The sequence below is a fragment of the Gossypium hirsutum genome, chromosome D10, assembly GCF_007990345.1.
Source record: "Gossypium hirsutum isolate 1008001.06 chromosome D10, Gossypium_hirsutum_v2.1, whole genome shotgun sequence".
Classification (NCBI taxonomy): Eukaryota; Viridiplantae; Streptophyta; class Magnoliopsida; order Malvales; family Malvaceae; genus Gossypium; species Gossypium hirsutum.
This window is the reverse complement of record NC_053446.1, coordinates 67,053,459-67,079,078: the sequence shown is the minus strand read 5'-3', so window position 1 is coordinate 67,079,078 and position 25,620 is coordinate 67,053,459. Positions and strand designations below refer to the sequence as shown.

The 25,620-nt window shown below is 32.1% G+C and overlaps 4 protein-coding genes and 1 non-coding gene across 10 annotated transcripts; 3 read left to right on the top strand and 2 right to left on the bottom strand.

Annotated features, from left to right (window-relative positions):
• The first annotated feature begins 6,456 nt into the window (after positions 1–6,456).
• Positions 6,457–9,918, top strand: LOC107930046 (scarecrow-like protein 9). 3 transcript variants are annotated; one of them, XR_005919968.1, is made up of 3 exons: positions 6,457–6,582; positions 7,011–9,534; positions 9,623–9,918. XR_005919968.1 is itself a non-coding variant. In XM_041103776.1 (2 exons), exon 2 carries the CDS (start codon positions 7,037–7,039, stop codon positions 9,461–9,463), a length of 2,427 nt encoding a protein of 808 aa, XP_040959710.1. In that variant the 5' UTR covers positions 6,730–6,772; positions 7,011–7,036; the 3' UTR covers positions 9,464–9,918. The 3 variants fall into 3 exon arrangements, 1 of the variants encoding a protein (XP_040959710.1); XR_005919969.1 differs by lacking the exon at positions 6,457–6,582 and adding an exon at positions 6,632–6,729; XM_041103776.1 differs by lacking the exon at positions 6,457–6,582 and adding an exon at positions 6,730–6,772 and having other exon boundaries at positions 7,011–9,918.
• On the bottom strand, positions 9,850–12,423 carry LOC121222629 (protein FIZZY-RELATED 3). Its single transcript, XM_041103777.1, has 7 exons — positions 11,608–12,423; positions 11,393–11,515; positions 11,208–11,312; positions 10,523–11,125; positions 10,364–10,432; positions 10,182–10,275; positions 9,850–10,093 (listed from the first exon to the last, which is right to left on the bottom strand). Exons 1-6 carry the CDS (start codon positions 12,121–12,123, stop codon positions 10,222–10,224), a joined length of 1,470 nt encoding a protein of 489 aa, XP_040959711.1. The 5' UTR covers positions 12,124–12,423; the 3' UTR covers positions 9,850–10,093; positions 10,182–10,221.
• Positions 12,424–12,801: 378 nt separating this feature from the next.
• On the bottom strand, positions 12,802–19,096 carry LOC107930067 (actin-related protein 5). 4 transcript variants are annotated; one of them, XM_016861629.2, is made up of 12 exons: positions 19,078–19,096; positions 16,637–16,707; positions 16,421–16,545; positions 16,152–16,204; positions 15,772–15,879; positions 15,452–15,561; positions 15,033–15,142; positions 14,857–14,947; positions 14,341–14,784; positions 14,092–14,219; positions 13,604–13,940; positions 12,802–13,509 (listed from the first exon to the last, which is right to left on the bottom strand). In XM_016861629.2, the coding sequence occupies exons 3-12, from the start codon at positions 16,450–16,452 to the stop codon at positions 13,000–13,002; spliced, it is 1,923 nt and encodes a 640-aa protein (XP_016717118.1). In that variant the 5' UTR covers positions 16,453–16,545; positions 16,637–16,707; positions 19,078–19,096; the 3' UTR covers positions 12,802–12,999. The 4 variants fall into 4 exon arrangements, with proteins under 4 accessions (XP_016717118.1, XP_016717116.1, XP_040959708.1 ...); XM_016861627.2 differs by lacking the exon at positions 19,078–19,096 and adding an exon at positions 16,843–17,019 and having other exon boundaries at positions 15,772–15,884; XM_041103774.1 differs by lacking the exon at positions 19,078–19,096 and adding an exon at positions 16,843–16,952.
• On the top strand, positions 17,076–17,148 carry TRNAF-GAA (transfer RNA phenylalanine (anticodon GAA)). Its single transcript has one exon. It is a non-coding gene; the product is annotated as a tRNA-Phe (tRNA).
• LOC121222628 (cyclin-dependent protein kinase inhibitor SMR4) lies at positions 18,367–18,964 on the top strand. The gene has a single exon (XM_041103775.1). The coding sequence runs from the start codon at positions 18,388–18,390 to the stop codon at positions 18,757–18,759; it is 372 nt and encodes a 123-aa protein (XP_040959709.1). The 5' UTR covers positions 18,367–18,387; the 3' UTR covers positions 18,760–18,964.
• Positions 19,097–25,620: the final 6,524 nt, after the last annotated feature.

The window sequence follows — 25,620 nt, the reverse complement described above, 5'->3', positions numbered from 1 at the left end:
AAAATTTTTTAACTCTTTTAATACAAGGATCGTATTTTTAAATTCTTCAAAGTTTTCATTCTTTGACACTAAGACATTAAGTAATCAACTAGGTACCAATTTTGGGCGTATCGAGGGTGCTAATCCTTCCTCGTGCGTAACCGACTCCCGAACCCGTTTTTCTGAATTCCGTGGACCAAACTTGTTATTTTAATAAAATCAAACCGTTTATTAAAAACAACCCATTTTCGAGGTGATCCAATCACACCTCATAAAAAAGGATTGGTGGCGACTCCCGTTTCTTTTTTAAAACCCAAGTCGACCCCGTTTTTCAATCAAAAATGGTGTCAACAAATACACAGCACAAATACCGAATCAATTATAACTAAAATAAACTTAATACGTAGTATAATAGATCGAAAATTGAAATATCCGGACCTAAATTATTATAAATCTAGACAAAACTCGTATTAAAAACTTAAACCCAAAATCTTAAAATTCTTAAAACTTTGTATTACTGTTAAGCTAATGTCGGCCATAATTTTAATTTTAAAAATTGAAACTCTATAATTGTATTTTACCAAATTGAAAATTATCTCAATTTGTACAAAACAAGTCAGCAATCAATCATAATGTTAATCCCAAAAAGAGAACAACGAAATTTCAAAATGTGGCCCAAAATTGATAGATCATTAAGAATTGTGGGTTCAGGTCAGATTTAGTCCATAGTCAGAGACGTGGTTGGAAAAATTGGAAGACTAAATTTAAAATCTAGTCCTTATATCAATAGTATTTGGGCCCATAAATTTGTTTTTTTTCAGTTATTTGGTCCTCAAATTTAATGACTAATTGACAATAAAAGAGGAGTTGAAGCACTATAGTTCGACAACAAGCCTAGGACATAAACATAGGCAAGGGTGGAGCCACGGGGCGCTGGAGCCACGGTCCCCCTAAAATGGAAATTTTCACATTTAGATTTTTTATAATTTTAAAAAATTTAAATTAGTATATGGTAAAATTACACTTTGACTCCTAAAAAAAAGAAAAAAATTGATTTAATCCTTTAAAAATTATAAAGATATAGGCTATTAAAATAGTGAAATTTCACTTTTTCTATTGTAAAAATATACAACTTAATTTCGGCCCGCTCAAAAAAATTTCTGACCACCTTTGAACAGGAGTAAAAACATCATAGCAATTCTTGTATTATATTTAAAATTGTATTTTAAATTCTTATAGAAGAAATAGATAAATTAAATTTTATATATTAGATAAATGAGTAAAATATTTTTTTAAAATTGTACCGTTAATTATACATATATAAAAGGTTTTATAATAATTTAATCATCAATTTTTATACTTATATTTAATTTGACCCTTACAAATTTACTTTCAACATTTTATTTTATTTTTCTAATTCTTTTATATTTTTAAAGATTTTTCTAAATTATAAAAACATTTTTAAAAGAAACTTGATTTTTTTTATATTTTTAATGTGTTTTTATGAAAGTATGATATAGAAAAGGTAAAGAATAATTAGTATATTTAGAAATAATATTTGATGTACTGTTGGTGCATAAGTCTCATGCATCATTAGTGAATAAAAATATGACATATCATCATTAAATTAAACAAAAAAATATGAAAGACTTTTAAATAAACACTAATAAATTTTTTTAAATATAATTAAACATTAATCATAACTATTATAAATAAATATTGATAACTCTCAGTTTATGATCTTTGGTTTAGGGTTTAGAGTTTTAGCATTTAGTCATATTTAAATAAAGTTATTAGTATTTATTTATAAGTCCTCCACAGTTTTTTGTCTTATTTAATGATCATGTGTATGTTATTATTTTCACCGATGGTTTAAGGGACTTCTGCATCGATAATGCATCAAATATTTTCCTATATATTTAATACTACTTAATTAAGTTAACCCATAAGTTTATGTTTTTTTTTGAATTTATCATATTTTTTTAATAATATTTTTCATAGTTTGCTTTTAATGTTTTATTTTCTTATTTTAATAAAATAAAATTCTTTTACATTTCTAATTCCTTTAAAGTTTTTATTTATTTTATTTAAAATTTAAAAAAATTTATGATTATCTTTTTTATAATTTTTAAACTATTTATTGATGTGGCATATAAAATAAAATAATGTCATATCAGTAATGAAAGATTGAAGGTCAATTGACTCCAAATAAAAAATAATGGTCAAATTAAATAAATGTGCTAATATCGAGAGTTAAATTTGTTATTATACTTTATATATAAAACAATATATTTTGCTCCTCCATCTATCCTAAAAGGATTAGTATAAGATTGCAATGGTACTTTTACTAATTAGGATCCTACTTTTAAACTTTTTATTGAAAATTGATAATATTAAGGGTAATTTATACATATAGTCATTTAACTATAAAAAAAAAATTTTGGGCACCGAAAATAAAAGGTTTGTAATTTAAGTACTCATATTATATATTTTGGTCATTTTAGTTACTCATGTTAAAATCACAAACGCCAAGCTGGCGTGACAGTTAAAAAAAATAGTGTGATAACAAATTAGCCCTCTACTTTTATATATTATATCAATTTAGTCAATAATTTTTAAAAGAATTAACCCTCAAAACTTACAAATATTTTCAATTTAATATTAATTCTAAATAATTTAAAGAAATATATAAATATGCATAAATATTTTTTTAAAAATATAATAAGTTTAAAATTTCAAAGAAATTCTAAGGCTAATAAAAATGCTGATTTTAAGGCTAAATTTAAGGAAATCAAAAGGCTAATAGTAAGGTTCATTTTAAGGAAGTTATAGTCAACATAATAAAAATTAAAAACTATCCAGTTTTTTAATCGGTTACATTGTGGGAAAAATTGGTTTAGAAAATAATTTTACAATTATAGCAGAAGATTTATTTTTTTTCAAAATCGAGTTATTTTGTGATATTTATAGCAATAAATCTTAACCAAATAGTACTTGTGCTTTGTGTGAAACAATCTCAAGTCAATCCTAATTTTTAACTTAACGACTTTTCTTTTATCCTCGTACCACGAGTTACACAGAGTCTGGGCTTGAACAACATGAACAAAATCATAAAAAAGAAACAATATAATTACTTTCAGTAGGAAAGTATTTCTCTCTATAAAAGAATTGTAAAGAACATAATTCCTAGAAAATAAATTTTTTTCTAAGTTAATAAATTTTCACTACTTTCTGGCAAAACAACGATAACCCAATAATATATAAAGTGTTTTTAGCTCAACCGGTATTCTCCATTATAAAGGGAAGTACAACAATCTTAGTTGAACAAGCCATTGATAAATAATATTGTTTAAATAGAAAACACACTCTAGTCTAATTGAGAGAGAGGAGGGCGGCACACCCTAGTTAATTTTATTATAGTTGTCACCACTCATACTATGTATAAGGACTAATTGAGTCTCTTATGTATTGGGTCCAATTATATGTGCTTCTTAAATTTTTTGCCGAACACTTTATAATTTAATCAAATCCAATATTTATTTTCTATTTCCTCAAATAAATATTATTGATTTAGTTAATTTAAAGTTAATTTCTCAACTCAATTCTAATTTCGTTAAAGTCATAATAACTTTACCGTAAAAGAATCTAATAATTTTCCTTATTCATAATGATTAATTAATTTAGTTCCATTTTCGAACATCAATTATTTAATTATAATAAATTAAATAATAATTCGAAAAACCTTAAATTAGTTCTAAAGTCATTTTTGTATAAGTGAGAAAACACACATACTACAAATGCAACACATTTCTATTATTTCATTGTTTCCATTCATTTGGTTCTACATTTAGTTCATTTCTAACTTCAACGAGATAATAGAGGGACTGATTGAACATATATAATTAGGACTCAAAATAATTTATAATTAAGTTTTGACTTTCCACTTATTAATTATAAACTTATTTAGTCACGAAGTCATTCCACTAAAATATCGTGATTGAGTTATACCTAATTATAATATCATTACGAAAGCTACTTAACAAGTGCTCGTCTAATGATCTTGTTATAAATGTGTTACCCTCATAGGATATTCTTAATCTTATTGAGATAAATTTGTTCTTCCAATATAATCCTATTTTATCTCATAGTAATCATTACATCTTCCGTTATAAAAAGTCAACTATTATTAGATAGTAATTAAGTCATTAATTATCACAAAGATAAATGACCCATGACCATGTTCACTTTTCATCTATCATGTAATGTCGATGAGAAAATATCATTTACTCTTTAGTTGGGCTATGAATTCCATTATTATGGAGTGATACTATATACTACAGAAATTGTACACCAAACACACCAGCTTTCGATTCATTATCTATTTAAACTCATGACATATTTAGATTATCTACTAATACAAATCGTCTTTCCATATTACAATCCAGCCACGTAATACCACTTAGTATTAATTAAACGTTAGATAATCAATACGTCAATATCTGCTTGCATTTTGCTTTGTGTGCAAAACTATTGAGGACAATATAGAAAGGCTATTAACATAATCAATGAATATTTTATAAAGTTAATTTGTTCGAAAAATACAACTATACATCAACGAAAATATTATACTAAAAACATTAAATCCGAACAATAAACACTTTTGATATAAAATACTTTTAAGAAAACACTTTCCACATAAAACATTTTTGTGACACATCAACATAATATCAGCCAAAATCCCAAAATATTTTTGAAATCGATATATACCAATAATTTTGTTGTTGTTATTATTAATTTGCATGGACAAACAAATTTGGTCCACACTTCATTCTTTTTTCTTACATGTCTTTTCTCTCTTGTATTTTATTTTGTTATTTAATGATTTTAGTGCTCTAAAGCCAACTTTGAAGAAAATGACCAATTGGAATTTTAAAATTGACAACACAACTTTTTTTCATTTAAGTTTATCTTCTGATTTTGATGTCAACTAAAGTCGAATATTTTATTACTTTACTTATAATTAAAAATTATTAGAATTTCTTTTTACAAGTCTCCTCTTATGATATAATTAGTTAGATAAAAGAAATTTAATATTTCAAGTTTCGGGTTTTATTTTGTATAAATTATATATGAGTTATTTTTAGATTTATTTTAATTTAAGCTCTAATATATGTATCGTATTCGAATTTATTATGATATTAATTTAAATACATTTTAATTGTCGACTAATAATTATATCGTACATGTAATTTTATTTAAGATCGTATGTTTTGACTTAACCAATAACTGTTTTTGAATTGTTATATTCTTTAATAAAAGAGTTATTAGCAGTAATGGGTTTGGATCGGTTGGTTAGAGTGTTGATATAAGGATTAACTCGACCTTTAAGTGAGCTATTCATAATCGGTAAAAATAAAAAAAAATTGAGAGAAAAATTAATAATTGAATCAATTTTGTAAAATTTTTAATTTATTTATTTATTGTTGAACTGATGATTGGATGAGAATAGATAAATTGATTGGTTGAACCCAATTGGATTCAATAATAATAAAATAAGTGATGCACTTTTTATTTGAATACAATGATAAATTTAGTTTCTCAGGTTTATTTGTTTTAGTTTTTCTTTTTCAGTCAGTTTTATCCTCAATTTTTAAAATTTAGTTAAATTGTTTGTTTTGGACGAAAAGTTAACCGGACTTTTAAAATTTTAACGGTATTGATGTTGTCATTTGTGTTGTAATCCATGTAATTCATAAAAATTTAAAATTAAAAAAAATCAACAAATTTTAAAAAAGTTCATAAAAACCTTTAAAAATTTATTTATGTAAACAATGAGGCATACATAAAATTCCACATGAGTTGTCACATTAATGCCATCAAAATTTTAATAGTTCTGTCGGTTTTTCTATCTAAAAGCTAGCAATTTGACAAAATGTTGAAGGTTGTGAGTGTGACCCAATAAAGAATAAGGGTCAAAATAGGTAAACGTTAAGGGCTAAATTTATCTTTTTGACTTTTATTCTATCAAATTAAGTTATGATTAGCACTTCAAAACAAAAATTATAATCCATTATTTCACCAATTATTTTCATTAAAATTATTAATTTAATACTGATTGAGTCTTAACTCAGTTAACATCAATATTTACATTGTTGTTAATATAAGCCGACATAGCTTTAAACTTGCTGAAGCGCTTTATCTTCCGCTTTTATCTTCCTATTAAGGAGTTAAAAATATTACCATTTAATAAAAAAGGTTTTTTTAAATATTTTATTTGATCTATGGATAAGTTTAATTCACCCAAAGCAGAATTATATATAAAAAAATATGCTCATTAATGTTTGCTTTTAAATGGTTACTATAATTTCTAGTGAAAATATGGAAACTTTTTTTCCAATTAAAATTGAAGAAATAAATAAAAATTCTTTTTTAATGAACGGACCGCTGAGATTAACCAATCATCTGCCACCTTCAATCTTCCCGGTACAATCATCATCATCTTCTTAACACATTAATTTCTTTCATTCCAAAACAAAACAAAGCATACTTTCCTATCATTTAACTCTAAAAAGTTAAAGTCTTTCTCTTTCTGAGTCAGCTCAGGTACTTCATTCATCTTTTTAATTTTTGTTATTTATTTTTTATAGCTAGTCTCAATGTATTTTAATGGGTTTTTAAGATCATTTCTATCTGGGTTTATGTCTATATAAAACATCTTATTTTATGTTTTATGTTTTATGCTGTCCAAAGGTTTGTTTTTGTTTTCTTTTTAAATGTTATGTACTGTTCGAAGGTATTATTTTTATGTTATGAACTGTTGAAAAATGTTATCTTTTTGTTATTATGAATCCCCAAAGTTGTAAGTTTTAGTTTAAACCCAGTTTTACTTATGTTTGATGCTGTATTATTTTTATGTTCTTCGGGAATTTTGTTTTATGTTATCGCTATTGTAATGTCTAAAAGAATTTTGGTTTTTTATTTTAATCCCTGTTTTCACTATGTTTGACGCTGTATTGTTTTGATGTTTTAAGGTCCTTAGGTTGGGAACTTGATAGTCATGGATGGTTGGCTGAAGGGATCTAATAGTTTTGTGGATAGGGTAGGACTAAATGACAGTACGGTCTTAGCTTTATCTGGTCGGGATTTCGATAACCGGTTTAAGAATGAGAATTGTGTCGATATTCCTTCTTCGGAACCTGTTATGATTCCAGGAAATTCAGGGAACATGGTGTCTTCCTTTGGAACTTGTTCTGATAGAGTTGGACTAAATGATGGTACGGTGTTGGCCTTATCTGGTCGGGATTTCGATAGCCGGTTTAAGAATGAGAATTATGTTGATGTTCTTCCTTTGGAACATGTTATGGTTCCGGGAAATTTAGTGCCTTCCTTTGGAACCTGTTCTGATACAGTAGGACTAAATGTTGATAGCCAACCTGTTCCGATTCCGGGAAATTCAGTGCCTTCCTCGAGTGTGAACGAGGGAGATTTGCATGAGGATTTTGACTTCAGCGATGAAGTTCTTAAGTACATAAGTCAGATGCTTATGGAAGAAGATATGGAAGATAAGACTTGTATGTTTAAAGAGTCATCGGCAGCACTTCAGGCTGCCGAGAAAGCATTTTATGAGGTTCTCGGAGAGAGGTATCCACCTTCTCCTGAATATGATGCTGATCAAAACCAAGAAAGCTCCGATGAAAGTCATGGTCAAAATTGTTGGAGATGTAGTAGTGCAAGCATTAGTAGTGGTAGCGTAGTTGATCCCGGGCACAACCATGATTTCGGTGAGCAAAGGGCTCTGAACTTCCCGTCCCAGGCTAGTTCATCTCATAGCTCGGGAAACAGTATTGGTAGCATGGTAGATGGATATGCAGATTCTCCGGTAAGTACTGTTAGGCTTCCTGAAATATTTAACAATAGTGAGTCTGCCATACAATTTAGAAAAGGCTTCGAGGAAGCGAGTAAGTTCCTCCCGAATGGTGGAAGCTTGTTTGTTCACGGGGAGAATGATGGATTGTTTCTCAAAGAGCTAAAGGAAGAGACTAAAGATGTGGCAGTAGATAAGGTGGAGAAGGATGAGATTTCCCAGGATGGATCAAGGGGAAAGAAAAATCCTTATCCTGAGGATCTGAGTCTAGAGTGTGGGAGGAGTTCCAAGCAATCTTTAGTTTATACTGAGTCTGCTGTAAGCCCTGAAATGTTTGATATGGTGCTACTAAATTGTCAAAGTGTAACCGAGCTTCAAAAAGTTTTGCAAGATGAAACGAGCAAGAATGTGCAACAGAACGGACAATTGAAAGGATCTAATGGTGGAAAGGCACGTGGGAAGAAACATGGTGGTAAAAAGAACATGGTGGATTTGAGAACTCTCTTAACCCTTTGTGCACAAGCCGTTGCAGCCGATGATTGGAGGAGTGCTAATGAGCTAATCAAGCAAATCAGGCAGCATTCTTCACCTATGGGTGATGGGATGCAGAGGATAGCTCACTATTTCATTGATGGCCTAGAGGCACGCTTAGCTGGTTCCGGGACCCAAATTTACACTGCGCTTATCACAAAGCCGACTTCAGCTGCTGATGTGTTGAAAGCCCACCATCTGTTTCTTGCTGCTTGTCCTTTTAAGAAGCTCTCAAATTTCTTCTCGAATAAGACTATAATGAATCTAGCTGAAAATGCTGCTAGGCTTCATATTATTGATTTTGGTATTCTATATGGTTTCCAATGGCCTTGCCTTATACGACGTCTCTCGTCTAGACCTGGTGGACCGCCTAAGTTAAGGATTACAGGGATTGATCTTCCACAACCGGGTTTTCGGCCGGCAGAAAGGGTGGAAGAGACAGGGCGCCGTCTTGCAAACTATGCGGAAACATTCAAAGTTCCGTTTGAGTTCCATGCTATTGCTCAGAAGTGGGACACCATTCAAATTGAGGACCTTGGGATTGATCGTGATGAAGTACTTGTTGTGAACTGTATGTACAGGCTTAGAAATCTACTAGATGAGACCGTGATTGTGGAGAGTCCAAGGAATAAGGTTCTTAACTTGATCAGGAAGATGAATCCTGATGTTTTCATACTGGGGATTGTGAATGGTGCTTATAGTGCTCCGTTCTTTATCACGAGATTTAGAGAGGCTCTCTTCCACTTTTCTACTTTATTCGATATGCTCGAGACTAATGTCCCTCGCGAAATTCCGGAACGGATGCTGATTGAAAGAGAGATATTTGGATGGGAGGCAATGAATGTCATTGCATGTGAGGGTGCTGAAAGGATTGAGAGGCCTGAGACTTACAAGCAGTGGCAGATGAGGAACATGAGGGCCGGTCTCAGACAGTTGCCTCTGAATAAGGAGATCATGAAGATAGCAAAGGAGAGGGTAGATACAGGCTACCATAAGGACTTTGTAATCGATGAGGATAATCGCTGGTTGCTCCAAGGATGGAAAGGACGAATTGTTTATGCACTCTCAACTTGGGTTCCTGCCCCTTAGAAGGTAAAGTCTTGCGAAGTACTTTATGGTCGGATTGCAACCATTGATGGATTCACATATATGGAGACAAGGTGTGGAAAACATCTCCCCTCTCACAGCCATTGTGTGCATGCATGCAATCGATATGAAAAATTGATATTGATGATCTGTTTGCTGCAGTTTCCCAACAGGTTACATAAATAAGAAACCGGGGGCTGCTTACTGGTATTTATCGAAAAGGTGAATCCATCATGTACCGAATTGCTAACATGTACCAGAGAATAATATCGGTGGTAAGATGTATTAGATCGAAGTTAGCAGTTTAGGTGAACGTTAAGTAGGTCTGACCGTCTTGAGTTTCTTGTTGTATTGGCTATACAAGGTAATGTTAAGTAGGTCTGACCATCTGAGTTTCAAATCCCGACATTGTTATCCTCTTATTCTCAGATTCAAATGCAATGAAGTTCATTAATGTATTTTCTTCTAAAGCTATAAGTACTTACAAATATCAAAAAAATGAAAAAACAAATAAAAATCTCCATTGTTGCTTTCTGCAGAAGTGTCTTCATTTACAAAAAGAGAAAACCAATTCAAGTCTCATCGTATATAGGTTCGGCCTAAAGACCAGAGTCCCGTATCTTTAACCGGTGTCTGAAAAAACAAGTGAAAGTATTGTAAGAATAGAAGCTTTTAGAATCTTATAGAACTGAACTGTGTGTTGTATTGTAATGATACTTACCGGTGTCTTCATTTACAAAAAGAGAAAACCAATTCAAGTCTCATCGTATATAGGTTCGGCCTAAAGACCAGAGTCCCGTATCTTTAACCGGTGTCTGAAAAAACAAGTGAAAGTATTGTAAGAATAGAAGCTTTTAGAATCTTATAGAACTGAACTGTGTGTTGTATTGTAATGATACTTACTGGTGTTTTCATAGATGGGAAGACATTCCAAAACCTTAAAGTCTCATCCCCTGCACCAGTCACTATGGTCTGCATGAAAAGATGAAAAACACAGTTATTATACTAAAATTAATTGTTTTCGATCTTCGAGAGTACGATTCATTGTTAAGGAAACGTTACCTGTCCATCAGGCGACATGGCTAGGTAGAGGACTCGAAAACTATGGCCTGTTAGCGTTGCAACCTTTGCCATTGATGGATATTTCCACACCATAATTTGATTTTGAGAGTATCCATGAGTGCTAACTATTTCATTCACATTCTTACTCCATGATAGATTGCATACTTGGCTCCCTGTGTCTATGTTGTTCAATTGGTGACCATTAGTAGTGTTCCAAAACCGAATACATCGGTCCGCAGTTCCACCCCCCGATGCAAGAAGGTTGCTTTGATGGGGTGACCAAACAATGGCTTTGACAGCGGCTGTATGTTCAGTCAATTTAAGAATTGGTTGCTGTGAATGCTGGTTCCAAACCAAAAGCTGATTATCATTCCCACCGGAAGCAAGTTCACGGTCGTCATGTGACCATTTCAATCCACAAACCTCGGATTTATGCCCAACAAGCTTGCTAACGTAATCACTCGAAACTCGAAGATCATGCTGAAGAATGTTACGATCCCTGCTTCCAGATGACAGTATCCGCGAATTCCAAGCCAAGACACCGGTTCTTGTTTGATGTCCACCCATGGTTCGGACTTTCTTACACTGAGTTCCATCCCAAACCTATATATAACAATCAAAATGCTTAAACCTCAACCGTTATTTACTCTAATGGATGGTGAGTTCGAAACCGACGGTTAATTACCTGAACTTGACCGAGATTTGTACCAATCGATATGTAAGAACCTTCCCGGGTCCATTGAACAGCACAAACACTATCATTTGGTCCCAAATCACACAACTTTGTTACCTAAGAGCAAAACAGTAACATGTTAAAACTCTAAATACATTCATTTGTTCTAAATCCCTCAAAAGCATATATAAACTTACTTTACTATTGGATGCAGTCCATAAATAAACACAAGTACCCAACCCAACAGCAAGTACATTTTGAGATGACCAATCAACAAGGTTCAAATAGAAATCATCTTGAAGTGATGGAGCATCAAGAACCTGCATTCATTTCATTTCAACAAATTTTACATAAACTCGGGTATGAATCCGATGCGGGTATGAAAAGTAACTTGAAAATCGAAATATGTTACCTTATGGGGTGTCTTAGGGACTTTCCTAGGTGGTTTAGGAGGTGTAGATGCTTCGCTAGAGAAACCACTATCATGCCCCAAAATTGAAGGAGAATAAGGTGAGTTAGGCCCTGAATGTTCAGTTTTGAACCTCAACATATTCTTGTTAGGACTCATAGGTGAACCTTGACCTGCAGGAGAAAAACAAGACCCGAAATCAGAACCAAACAACTCAGATTTTAAAATCCGACAATAAGCTTCATTTCCCCCTTCTTTAGCAGGTGATTCCTTTTCCATTAACCCAAAAGTGTGTAGCCTTGATGAAGATCTACACGGGATGAACCTATCGCTACAAATCGTCGATTTCGACGATGATGGTGAACTTAAACTCGATATCATCCGTGGTGAAGATATCGAAATCGAACGAAAAGAAGAAGAACAAGGAGAAGAAGGGGAAGAAGTTTCTAGCCGGAGTGAAGTTTCGTTCATCCCAGCAGGGAGGTTTAAACCACTTTTTCTCCTTTGTGAAGACTCCATTTTTTGAGATTTTTGGTTCCTTGCTTAGCTTGTGAGCTTCTTAAAATTGGGTTTCGTTTAGATTTTGAAAACGGAGATTAAAAAAATGGAAGATTTTTTGGTGGAGAAAAGAGCTCCTATAGGGTTTTCCAAAGGGGATTTATTTTTGGGGGAGGAGCTGAAATTTCCTGCCTTTTCTTTAGATCTGCAACGGTCACATTTTGGTAGGGTAGATTGTGTTTCTTTTTATATGTTTAGAAAATGGGGAAAGGAGGATGTCGTTTTGAGTTTTGTAGAATTAAAAACGACATGGGTCGTCGAATTTTGATACTAACGGTCATTTTTCATGAATATATACATGCATGCATACATACATACATACATACATACATACATTGTATCAAAGTTCGTATCATAAAGAGCTGTCAGATTGATTTAGTTACCAAGTAATTTGCCAAATAGCCGTTGCTTCTGATTTTTTATTTTTATTTTATTAAAATTTTACCTTTTTCGTATTTTTACAGATATTTAATATATAATTTTCTTAAAATATTTAATATGTAACATTTTAAAATTATATCATATCATTACTTCAAAATTTTAAAAAATATATATATGAAATCTAAAAAAAAACAAAAATTAAAAAAATTATTTTTTGAAGCATTTTATAAAAAAATAAAAAAATAATATGACGCAATATTAAAATATCATGTCATCATTCCTTAAGAAAAACTGTCAACCAATGTCAAATCCAGGGACTAAACATTAATCTATCCCATTTTTAAAAGCTTTCATTTCTACAGCACCACTGTAAGCTTGAAAGTTTTCATGAATATAACATGTTGAAGAATAAGCTGTCGGATTTTATGTACTACAATCTCTTCTCAACATAGACTTTTACAATGTGTATCGCACTTGATATCGGCGAAGCCAGTCCTCTCCCTTCTCGTAATAATCTGCCCTACTGAACGTTTGCTGATGGAACCTTGAGTTCGCAGCATACAGGGAAGCGCCACGCCATGCATCAAGAACCGGATCTAATGCTCGTGCCACCTTAATTGGCGATCCACATGGTCGAAGCATCCGGATTCCAGCTTCCAAACGTTCATTTATGCCAGGAAAGAGACTGCACCCACCAGTCATAAAGACCGAACTGGTCAACCTGTTCTCAAGTGCCTTGTCCTTGGATGGCAACCTTCTGATCGAGACCCCAGTCATTTCGTCTAAACCCACTTGATCTATACCAACCAAGTTCGGGTGGAATAATATTTCAGGACACCGAAACCTTTCAACCCCGAGCACAATTTGGAAATCTTCCTTAGTGAGTGGACGAACATGGGGTACCTCAGTGATAGTCGGCTGTGAAGCTGTCGGTTCAAGTTTAGGAACAAATGTTGAGTCTATCTCCTGCAAGAACAGAGTAATTAACGAATGATTCATCTTACATTATGATTCGAAAAACCACAAATAGATCAATACACGCAAAGACAAATGAACTGACCTGGAGCCTAGAACTAACACGGGCAAGCTCTGCCTCATCTTCATCAGCTCCATCATCATCGTCATCGTTATCTTTTCCCATTAGTTTGTAAAGTTGCCAATCTTCATCTTTGGCACCAAAAGTATCCTCGCCTTTCCCTCGATCAAAGGCTGCAGTAGTTAAAAGGCGCATTCTTTCCCTCTGAGCAGCATTCAATCTTTCTCCACGCCCTACACCCCCAGAATTACTACCATTAGTATGTCCTCCATTTGTCTTTAGTCTTTTCCGCAGTTCAATCTTCTCGTACAGTTCTTTGTATTTAGTATGCATTTGTTCGAGATAAAGTTGAGGGTTCTCCCTGTTAAAAGATAAGAACAAGAAGATAATGAAGTATCAATTAGATTAAATGTAAAATAATTGAAATATGCGTGTGATGGAGCCGCTTTCTTGCTTGGTGAAATTAAATTTGAAAAAGGAAGGAAAGAAATATCTTCGAGTTTGTGACATACAAGCGTCTTTCTTCATCTTGCTGGGTTTTCCTTTCTCGTTCTAATTCTTCTTCGACACATTTCTGTTTAGCTCGCTGCCGGCCTTCCGTCGTAGTTTTAAGAAAAATCTGCCTCTTCTTTTCCTTGAGCTGTCTCATTAACATAGAAAAGAAATCATTTTCCTTTATCTAAAAGTACTTCATTTGCCGAGCAAAGCAAACTGCAAAAAAGCAGCGCATATTAGATATTTGCCACTAAAAGTATCGGTACCTGGTCGGGGGTCAGCATATTATCAGGAACATTGATAAGCGGATATTTATCACTTGTACAAGAATCTGCCTTCTCCTCGTTTTCAGCTTGTTCAGGCTTTGGTTCACCTTTTGCTTTTCGTAATGACTGTGTCACTTTTGTGAGAGTCAATTCTATTTCTTGTTTAGAAGCATAACCAGTTTCCGAAAGGAAAGACGGAATATCTTCCTCTTGAACTTGTCCAAGTTGTTGCAAAAGAAATTCCAATCCATGCAATTGATTTTCTAGTTCGTTTATTCTAGAAGACCTCTTCGCTTCGGCCATTTCTCTCAATCTTTGTCCTTGCCTTTCCCTTATAGCAGCCTTTCGTGCTATCTCTTCTTCGGAAGGAGGTTCTTCGGTAGGCAGTGGAACCCACGGGAGCTGCCAACACCTGGTTTTATCTTCCGCTTCCTTGCCGCCTTTCTGTCACAGTAATTAACCTTTCAGCACTTGCAAAGAGGATAGCAGAAGAAAAAAACACACGTAAGTCAATACCTGAAATAATTGAGCTTCTAAGGCATAATCGGGTGCAATATAGCAGTGTTCCATCTTCAGATCTTCAACCTTTTCCCATGTGAATCTAGCCCTATCATGAGCATTTAAAAAAAACATTAGCAAAAGCTCTATTGAAGAATGTCGTATTCAGGCAATCCAGCAGAACTTATACTCACATGTGATGAGGATACTTGAGTGAAAGAAGTTGCTTCAAATAGTCAGTGATATGGTATCCACCAATGTTAGTTCGACAGCATCCTTTGTAAACGGGCTCCCCATCAACAAACTACAGTCAAACAAACTACATTATAACCACAACTGTAATGCGCTCGCAGCCTCTTAGTCGAAACCTAATATTCATTGCGTCGGTCAGATTTTGTAAATTCCTATTCTAATGTCTATTACAAGATATACCTTCCACCAGACCAGTAAAAAGGTTTGTCGGAGGAACATAAGGAAAATTCCAAGCAGAAACTAAACTTATTGTGTCAAGTCCCATAACGCTGACTTGCTAACAAGCCCCGAAATAAATAATGACTGCCTCAACTTTGCAAATCTATGCATCAATATAAAATATGAAGTCTAGGAAACATACAGGAATGACATGAGTTGTGGTGAACCCCGGGCAGATAGCTAGACCATCTTTCTCACAAATCCCATGCAGTTGATTATACTTGTAGCTGAAAACAGCATCAACACCAAAGGCTGCAATCACAAACAGAAAAAAATCGAGAATCAGAGAAGATATACATTTGGACTTAAATATATATATATCAACACTGTTGACAGGAATTGAATTCTAATAACGTAACTAATTTCCAAGAAACTTGAGCCTTACTCAAGCATGCAAGGCCATGTATCACTCGGATAAACGAATTGAGCATGATATGTAACGTTAAAATGAGTGTTTTTTACCTACAGATCGAACCCCATAAGTCTCGAAAAGAAGTTCTGCCATTTTACTGCGGGAATAAACCGGGTTGCACACACATTCTGTGATCAGGATAGGATGATCGATCTGTTCTGGCCTCGAATAAACAACAAATCAAGAAAGAATTAATTAAACTCGAAATGTCAAATAAAGAATTATGAATGATGAAAATGGCAGCCAATAAAACGATGCTGCGTGAAGGGAAAATGCCAAAACCAATAGCCTATAAAATTCCCAGGCAAGCTCAAAGGCGCATTTAAATTCACATAAAATCAACTATCTGACGACAATTTATATTCTGCCAAAGCATAACCTAATTACCAACACAAGCAGAAGCACATCCTAATAAGAGCAGTAAACTTACCAATGTACCCGTGATCCATTTGCACCCAACCGATCAAATGCAAAGTCGAGAATCTGTAAAAAAAAAAAAAAAGTACACAAGTTAGCATGCCAAGCCATGCCCAAAACTCTAAAACTTCCATATCTACATTCAATCATAAACCAATATCATCCAATATTCTCATAAACTAAAGGCATTTCTAGTTCACATTCAAACTCAAATTTGAGTTCATAACTTCTCATAATTCCCATACATAAAAAAAACAAAACCAAAAGTTGAATTTTACATACATATTCCATGATTTCAAACTGAAAAACAACATTGCTATCGAAAGCGGATCGGGGGCCGGAACGAGTGCAATCAAAGTATTTCAGTAAAGCGGGATCATGGTCACCAACAATTGTCACAGTTTCCCCTGCAATAACCCCCCAAAAAGAACACCTAAATTCATATACAAATTTCCTTCTTTTTTTTTGTTAAAAATAATTTAAATAAAGCAAAAATACCGGTGGATTTATGGCGAGGTCTTTGAACAATGTTACGGAAAATAACCCGTGGCTCAGTCTCTCCTGCCCAACTGCAAAATAGAAAAAAAATGGTTAAGGGAACAAAATGATGGTACATACATACATACCTACATACATACATACATACATACATACATCAAATGAAAAATGAAAAATTAGGGTTTTTGTAGTTAAGGTTAAATTACCCAATACGAAAATAGGAAGCCCCATTGTCGATAACGATGGGAGTCGATGGAGGAAAGCGATTGTAATCTGTTTGCCTTTGAATTTTTGATATGAATGGCATTTTTTTAGGGTTTTTCTTCGGAATGGAACTATGGATTTGAGAGTCGAGGGGAAAAGGGTTTCTGGTAGAGTGATGAACTGAAAAGTAGAATCTAATAGTTTTAAATACTTAGTATTAAGATTGGAACCAGTAGCGGGGATAGCTCAGTTGGGAGAGCGTCAGACTGAAGATCTGAAGGTCGCGTGTTCGATCCACGCTCACCGCATTGGCTTTTTAATGTTTTGGATTAATTGCTCAGGGGTCCCTAAAATATGAGTTAAAATTTTTAAATTAGTCATTAAATTATCAGATTATTCCAATTAGATCGTTATAATTAATTATAATATTATTTAATTATACTGATTTTATGAAAATAAGTACAATTTCCCTACTTCGCTTCAGAATTTTTTTATATTAAATTATTTATTGAAACATTAACTTTATAACGAAATTGAAATAGTTAATTTAATTTTGAATTTATTAAATTGTTATTTTGTATCATTTTAAATAATTAATAAAATGTACTCCTATTTAATTTTTTTTAACCATGTCAATTTTTACATTTTTTTAATAATTTCACTATATATTCTGATCATATATGTTCTTTTTGACATAATGCCTAGAACTATTCATAATACGCTTGAGCGTATTTGAACCCACATCCTCCTCCACTAATAACAATATTGATACCAATCGAGTTAAAATTTAATCGGCCACTTTTAGATAATTCTTAATTCCAAGTTCAAAGTAAAATGTTGCCAACTTTTTAAGTCATTGTAGGACCAATTTCAACACAATTAATCAATTCTCTGTCAAATAGAAAAGTTTCGATATTGAGTAAATTGGTCTTTTTTTTAAATTAAATTAATTTAATCCCTATCAATTTTGAAATCGGACAATTAAAAATAATTAATCACTACAATTAATATTTTTCATAAATTATACATGATTTTAATTAGTATAATAAATTAAGCCCTTAATGTTCACATATTATGTTAATTTGATCCTGATTCTAAAATAATTATTTGAAGAATGTATAAATTTTTAAAAATTCTAAAAAATTCAAAAAGAATATGTAAAAAAAACTTTGGATTCATATATATATTGACAAATTTTGAAGGTAAAATTTGTTACTATATTAATCAAAATTATATAAAATTAGTGGGAAAATATTAATCTGTCCTTAGATGCTCACTTTCGAAATTAAGATGGTTAAATTGCTTTGATTTTTTTAGAGTGACCAATTCGTTTAATCTCAAAATTGAGAGGGACTGTAAATATCTTTTTACCAAAACTAACGTCTTAGTTTCATGGTTCCTTCCGCAGTACGTTTAGATAAATGAAAAAAAAATTAAAATAAAATCTTCATTCTTCCATAGCAAGCCAACACGCCCACAAAATCTCTCTTATAAAAAACCTTCACATGCAAAACCCTATTATTTCAGAACCCTTTTTTTTTCTTTTAATGGAGATTTATGAACAAGAAGAAGGTTTTATGACGCCGAGGCGGCACTCACAAGCGACGGCTCCTCCACCGTGTCCGGCGGCACCGAAGAAAAAACAAGCGGTTCATATAAAGAGAAAGTCACCGAAGAATGAGTTCTTTCATCCACCTGATCTCGAGGCTTTGTTTTCAATTACGACCTCGATGCGGCAGACACAAAAGGCGGCCCCTCCGCTATGTCCGCCGGCGCCGAAGAAGAAACAAGCGGTTTATGTGAAGAGAGAGCCACCGAGGAATGGGTTCTTTCAACCACCTGATCTCGAGGCTTTATTTTCAATTATGGCGCCAAAAAAGGAAACGTGCGTTTCATTTGAAAGTGCTTGTCGTTTTTAGGTTTTCTTATTAATGTAAATTTGGCTTTGTATACGTAAATATTATTTTGATATTATATATATATAACTCGTATAATTTAGAAAATTTCCTTCTTCTTTTTTTCGTTTTTGTTAAAAATAATTTGAATAAAGCAAAAATACCAGTGGATTTATGGTGAGGTCTTTGAACAATGTCACGGAAAATAACCTGTGGCTCAGTCTCTCCTGCCCAACTGCAAAATAGAAAAAAAAATGATGGTATATACAATTAAACATACATATATATATATCTCAAATGAAAAATGGAAAATTAGGGTTTTAGTAGTTAAGGTTAAATTACCCAATACGAAAATAGGAAGCGCCATTGTCGATAACGATGAGAGTCGATGGAGGAAAGCGATTGTAACCTGTTTGCCTTTGAAGTTTTTATGCGAATGGCAATTTTTTTAGGGTTTTTCTTTGGAATGGAACCATGGATTTGAGAGTCGAGGGGAAAAGGGTTTTCATAGACGAACTGAAAAGTACAATTTAATAGTTTTAAAGTCTTAGTATTAAAATTAGTATCAGTAGCGGGGTGAGCGTCAGACTGAAGATTTAAAGGTCGCGTGCTCGATCTACGCTCACCGTATTGACTTTTTAATGTTTTGGATTAATTGCTCAGGGGTCCCTAAAATATGAGTTAAAATTTTTAAATTAGTCATTAAATTATCAGATTATTCCAATTATCAGGTTAAATATGTTTTTATTACTTCTTTTTTTCCCCTTTTTTTCATTTTTCATTAATTCTTTTTTTATACAAATAAATGCAAATAAAAAAAATAATACTGTTTGTTATGATTGAAATAACTTTTGGATTTATAATTAATTATAATATTATTTAATTGTACTGATTTTATGAAAATTATTACAATTTCCCTACTTCGCTTGAGAATTTTTTATATTAATTATTTATTAAAAATAATAAATTTATAACGAAAACAATTAATTTGAATTTGAATTTATTAAATTATTATTTTTTATCATTTTAAACAATTTAATAAAATGTGTCCCTATTTAATTTTCTTTAACCACGTCAATTTTTACAAACCTAAATAGCTAAGATCGTATTCGATTGTTCTTTTGTTTTAATGGTAAAAAGACTTCTCCAATCCCTTTTAATTACAAAATCGAGTAAATTAGTCATTCTAAAAAAATAGAGATATTTAATCACTGTCGATTTTAAGAGTGAATAATTAATCATTGTATTAATATCTTTCATCAATTGTATATGATTTTAATTTGTATAATAACAATTTTAGCCCTCGATTTTTCTGGTTCCATCACTCATTGTGGGTTTTCTTTTGGGTTTGGTAGAGGTGATATTGGGGCTCAAATTGAGCATTGAAAGGCCTGAAATATTGCCTGACTAAACCCACGTCCCTCTGGGCTTCAATCTCTAATTCATAATGAATATAGTTTATTCAATTCGGCCTCCTTTTCTCTCAATTCTTATTAACTTTCTTTTCTAAAGTTAAAGCCCAAACAACATCCCCATTATGTAGGTAGAATTTTGTTTTATATAAAACCATATTTACAAAAAAAATTATTTAATGTCGATTGAGTCTTAATTCGATTCACATTGAGATTATTGTCAGTGTAGGAGGACGTGGGTTTGAGTGCGCTGAAGCATATTATCTTCCTATTTAATGGTTGAGGAGGGGATATGAATAGTTTTAGGATTGTATAAATAAAAGCAGTTATGATAAAAGCCTATAATGAGATTAATGTTAAAAAAATTTATTTAAAAGATCAATGAGGTTTTGGTTGAAACAATAAAATTAAAACTTTAGAAATATTGGTGTCTTAAGTTCAAGTTTAATCATGTGTGAATTTGGGGTTAATTTTTTTAAATAAATTTTATATAAAAATATAAAAAAAATCCTCAAAGTAAAAATTTCTTTTTTTTTTTGGAAAGAATGGGTTTTTAGTTTTTTTCTTGTTTCTACTTTATTTTTTATATATATATATCTACTTATTCATGTAGTGTGACATTATTTTTAGTGTCACATTTTATAATTCTTTTCCATTTGAGTGCTTGATAAGAAAGAAAAAAAAAAGAAAAAATATATATTCTTTTTATTCATGGCTTGATAGAGTTGAAAAACGAGAAAAAAAAATGAAACTTTAGATGAAATAAATCATATTTTTTCGTTCTTTTCTTTTATTCTTTTATCATTCCAATTTGGGTTGAAATGATTCGTTTTTACGCATTTGGGTGGAAAATAATAAATTTTCTTGTTTTCTTTTCTTCCATTTTCCTTATTTATCTAGTGCACTAAGAAATAATATATTTTTCACTCTTCCATTCTTTTCCTTCATCTTTTCATTTTTCTACTCAATCAAACACACTATAAATATTTCGCATAATTTACTGTCATAATATAATCTCATAAAAAAATATCATTTGTGGTCTAGAATGATTTGATTTTAAAATATTTAAATAAAATTTTATAATAATTAAACTTATAAACTTAATTATTTCTAGTTTTTCTTAAACAAATTATATAGTTTTTGGTATTCTTCATGTTCGTTTTACAATTTATTTTTGGGGTTCTAAGTTACGTTTCTTAATAATATTATATTCAAAATTTGATCTTACGTTTTTTTTAAGAGTACAAAATTTATCATTACACTCAACACTTATATATAAAATATTTTATGTTTATATAACTTTTAAAACATTCATATTTTGTATCATATAAAATTTTAAATGCACACACTGTTGTTTCATCAATGCACTAGCTGACAAGAAACCAAGACATGTTTGGTAAATAATTTAAATATAAACAAAATTGATAATTGAGGACTAAAAAGGGAAAAATGGAATAGGGTAGGGGTTTACCTTGCACGAACAAGAACCCCAGATTTCGGCTGTGGTCACCATCACTAATATTCCTGGCCAAGCAAAAGGCCAATATTTTCTCACCTCTCTCCTTCGATGGAATGTGATTTTACCTCATCATCACTACCCTAAACATCCTTTCTCATTATTATCCCCACTTGGATCCGGTCTGGTTGGGCAATGGCCTTCCTCCCCCACCCCCAATGGTAGATTTATTATTTATCACCTTAAAATTGTATATTAATATAATGATAAAATTACATTTTAATTTAAAAAATACGATGAATTTTTGGGACCCTAAAGCAATTTTCTCGTACCTGTAAACTAATGAGTAGGCTAATGAAAAAACATGATTGAGACTATTGAACCCAAACTTTTTTCCACAAAATAAATAGAGTGGGTTACCAAGGAAACAAAGAAAAAAACAAAACATTAATATCGAAGAAAATGAACCCTTAATATAGGCAAGCAAAAGTAGTACTTAAAAACCCAGGAAAGACGGGCCAAGCCGAAATGGAGTCGCCATGTGAAAGTTCATAGCAAATAGCAACAAAAGCAAACAAAAAACAATGCATGGAAGCCCCCCTCTCTCTTTATAAAGAAACCTAAACGATGAGTAGGGTTTTCTAATGGTTTGGGTTTTCCATTTGGAGAAAGGCTAAGACTAAGCCAACACAATGCAAAATGCAAATGAGTCGTCAGCGGAATTTCTGGGTTTTTAATTTCCGTCTTTCGAGTTATCATTTCAAATGGCTTTGCTGGTGAAAGGAGCAACATGTAGATTAGGGTTTAGGGTTTGTACTACATTAGGGTTTAGGGTTTGTAGTTGGGAAAAGAAGGAAAGGAAAAGTACGTACTGCATGGGAAAGAGAAAAAGGGGTATTTAATGGGTGTTTGGTTTAATGTGATTTAATGTTGAATTTTCATTTCTAGTTTGCGGTTTGGGTTTCTTTTTGGTGTAGCATAGATTGATTGCTATATCTTTTGGATTTTTGACGTGATGTTTTTGTATTACTTCGAATATGTGTATAAAGGTGGGTTTGGATGAGTGATTGGGTGCGGTGCGGTGCGGTGCGTTTAGTTTATTTTTTATTTCACGCTACAGTATCCTACAGTGTCTAATCTTACCGCCATCGCTGTTTTTACACTAACCGCAGGTAAACGTACTGTCAATCCAAACTCACCCTGATCGGTTTCAATACCATTCCCTTCGCCCCATCGGATAAAGTCTCGACCATTGTTTTGCTTTCTTTCGACATTAAAAAATTTTCTACAATTTCACCAGTAAAATAATTTTTATACCCTAACCCCAACTTTTCACAAACTCAATTTCGGTACCCATTCTAAATGAAAACACAAAGCACACATAAACCCTACTCAAATTTGGAGCATCCAAACAATTTCTTTCCTTTGCTCGACGACATGGTTGAGCTGCATATGGGAGCCTTCAATCCACAAAGGCAGTATACCCCATATTTCTCCTTACCAGCTTTTGAGTTTGGGGTTGACGAGAAAGACATTTCTCTATCTATTGAAGCTATGGGTTTCAAAACCCTTAAGCTAAGAAGGCTTCAACAAAAAATTTATTTTCCAGAAAAAAGGGAAAGCATATATGAGAATGATAATTAAGGGTTTTTTCCATTAATAATAAACAAAAAAAAAACTTAATAACTATTTATTTTCCACCTATTTAAGAGTCTGGCTCAATTTAATTTTGAAATTAATGTGATTACCGAACATCAAGAATCTCAGGCTAAGAGAAAAGAAAATTTGATTTTGTATCATAAAATATCTTGATTTATGTTCTTTGCAAATCAAACTTTATTCATGGATATGTGATCCTATAGGATGGGGTTTTTTGTTGACCTGATGTGAAAGTTCAAAGATGAGCAATGGGAACATGGTGTTGAGTAAGGATTTTGACCGATATGGTGATGAATTAGAAATTTCAACTAGTACTTTAGTTTAGTATTGGATGGTCAATGGAGTTTCATTTCTTTATGGTGAGGTTTGGTGGTGAGAGTAATGCTTCTTCATTGTAATTGTGTGTTATATTTGATGATATCGGCAGGTGTCTAGGTGCTTTGGTGCCCTGTTTTTTGCTTCTTTGTTTTGAGGGGTTGAATGTAGCTTTCAATGGGTGGCTATTATAGCCCTTGGATTAATCATGTTTGAGACCTTTGTTGTGACGTGGTTTTTTACTTCTTTAATAAGAATAATGCACTCAAAAATACATTTCTCTCTGAGAAAAAATAAAGTGTTCACAAATAAGTACAATATCTATACAAGTTCTCACCATATATATATAAATGAATGAGGCTTGCTAACGTACTACAACTGTTACAATCGATTATCCCTCAAATTAAGTAAGATAGATAACACAAATAATATCTTCAAAACAACACAAGATAAGCCTTTAATCAACTAGATATCTTTTCTTTAATAATCATGAGTCAATATGATCCATAAGTTAGGGGATGATGATTGCTTCGACCTAATCCAAACTAATCTCCAAAATCTCCTTTTAAATGTAGTTTGGATATTAAGGATGGACTGATAAGTATCTCAAACAACTAAGGAAATCATAGTCCAAATTCTATTCAAACATGACAATTTTTCCGAGTCACTAATGCTACTCCTAGTTGACAGTGGTCGAGGCACTCTTTGAAAAATGCCTCAATAGATAGATATTTTAGCCCTTATCTAACTAAGTCGACTCGTGACATTAACTCAATCTTAAAATTTAATAAACCATTACTTAAAATTTTAACGTGAAATTTTCAGCATTTGATAATCTGTTTATCCATTTATGGAACAAAATAAATAATGCCATTTATTTTGGAAGGTGAACACAATTAAATTAAAATTAAAATGAAAAAGTCTTTCTCTCTGCAACTGCATCGTCAGCCTTTCATTAAATTAAAATATTATTCTTCTATTAATGGGAAACAGCCATTTTCATGTGCCCAGATGTTTTTAATACCTTAATCTTCTTAATTAAGAAAAAAAGATTTATTTTAATAAATTCTAATTTTGTCAAATTCTAAATTCAGTATTGTTCTTTTTCAGGTTTTTGCAAAAAATGGAGAGAATATTTAGTTGGCCATCAGATTTGCTGTTAGCACGTCAACCAGTTAATTCATTTTTATTTTTTGGCTCTCTTATTTTGCAGTTCTACACATTACTTATTTGGTATTTGGAGTCTATATTATTGAAGGAAATTTACTAAAATACGACGACGACCCGAATATAATTTGTCTCAAACTATAAAACAGATGAGAATACCTGTAATTATATCAAAAAAGAAATTCAACCGGGGATTCAGTTTTTATATTTTAATTTAAGATAACTCGACCATAGTACTATTATAAATTATGAGATTTTTTTAAAGAGTTCATAAGTATATATATAAGATTACGAGTACAAATTATAAATAATACATGTTGAATTAATTATAACAAAAAATCAACTCAATATAAAAATATAATGAACGAGAAAACATATTATATCCATACAGAAATTAAAATAAATCTGAACAAAGCTCAAAATGGTAAGACTTACCCTTCAAATAATCGTAAAGAGGTTAGAGAACCCACACACATGATATTTATCCATGATGAAACTCTTACTTAAAAACTTGAAGTTTTACAACCTCAATCTTTGCTAACACGTTCAAACATCTTACATCCTTTTCTAATGATCGGGGGAGTGAAATGAATTTGTTTTGGATCGAATCTAAATTCTCATGCTTATAGTATTTGTAAAACACACAAAAACCAACATTATTGTTCATACGAACCTATGTTTGAACTTGGAAGCAAATTGGATCTCTCTACATGTCTGCTTTTGTATTTAGAAAACGAGTTACATTTAAAAAAGAAAGGGAAATATTAACCTGAAATTAATCAGGGTTCCCATAAAACTTATTGATTCAATCATACTCTCGAAGGCAGATATGAGAAATATATATATATAATCGAACTAAACCATGGAAACAGAAAG

Coding starts and splice junctions, on each gene's coding strand:
- LOC121222628 (XM_041103775.1), top strand. CDS start 18,388: ATGGAGATTTATGAACAAGAAGAAGGTTTTATGACGCCGAGGCGGCAC.
- LOC107930046 (XM_041103776.1), top strand. CDS start 7,037: ATGGATGGTTGGCTGAAGGGATCTAATAGTTTTGTGGATAGGGTAGGA.
- LOC121222629 (XM_041103777.1), bottom strand. CDS start 12,123: ATGGAGTCTTCACAAAGGAGAAAAAGTGGTTTAAACCTCCCTGCTGGG. Junction 11,516..11,607: donor TCCCTAAGACACCCCATAAG/GTAACATATTTC, acceptor AAATGAATGCAG/GTTCTTGATGCTCCATCACT. Junction 10,276..10,363: donor TCCCATCTATGAAAACACCA/GTAAGTATCATT, acceptor TTGTTTTTTCAG/ACACCGGTTAAAGATACGGG.
- LOC107930067 (XM_016861627.2), bottom strand. CDS start 16,943: ATGCCATTCATATCAAAAATTCAAAGGCAAACAGATTACAATCGCTTT. Junction 16,708..16,842: donor GCTTCCTATTTTCGTATTGG/GTAATTTAACCT, acceptor TCTATTTTGCAG/TTGGGCAGGAGAGACTGAGC. Junction 15,562..15,771: donor TTATGGGGTTCGATCTGTAG/GTAAAAAACACT, acceptor TTGTGATTGCAG/CCTTTGGTGTTGATGCTGTT.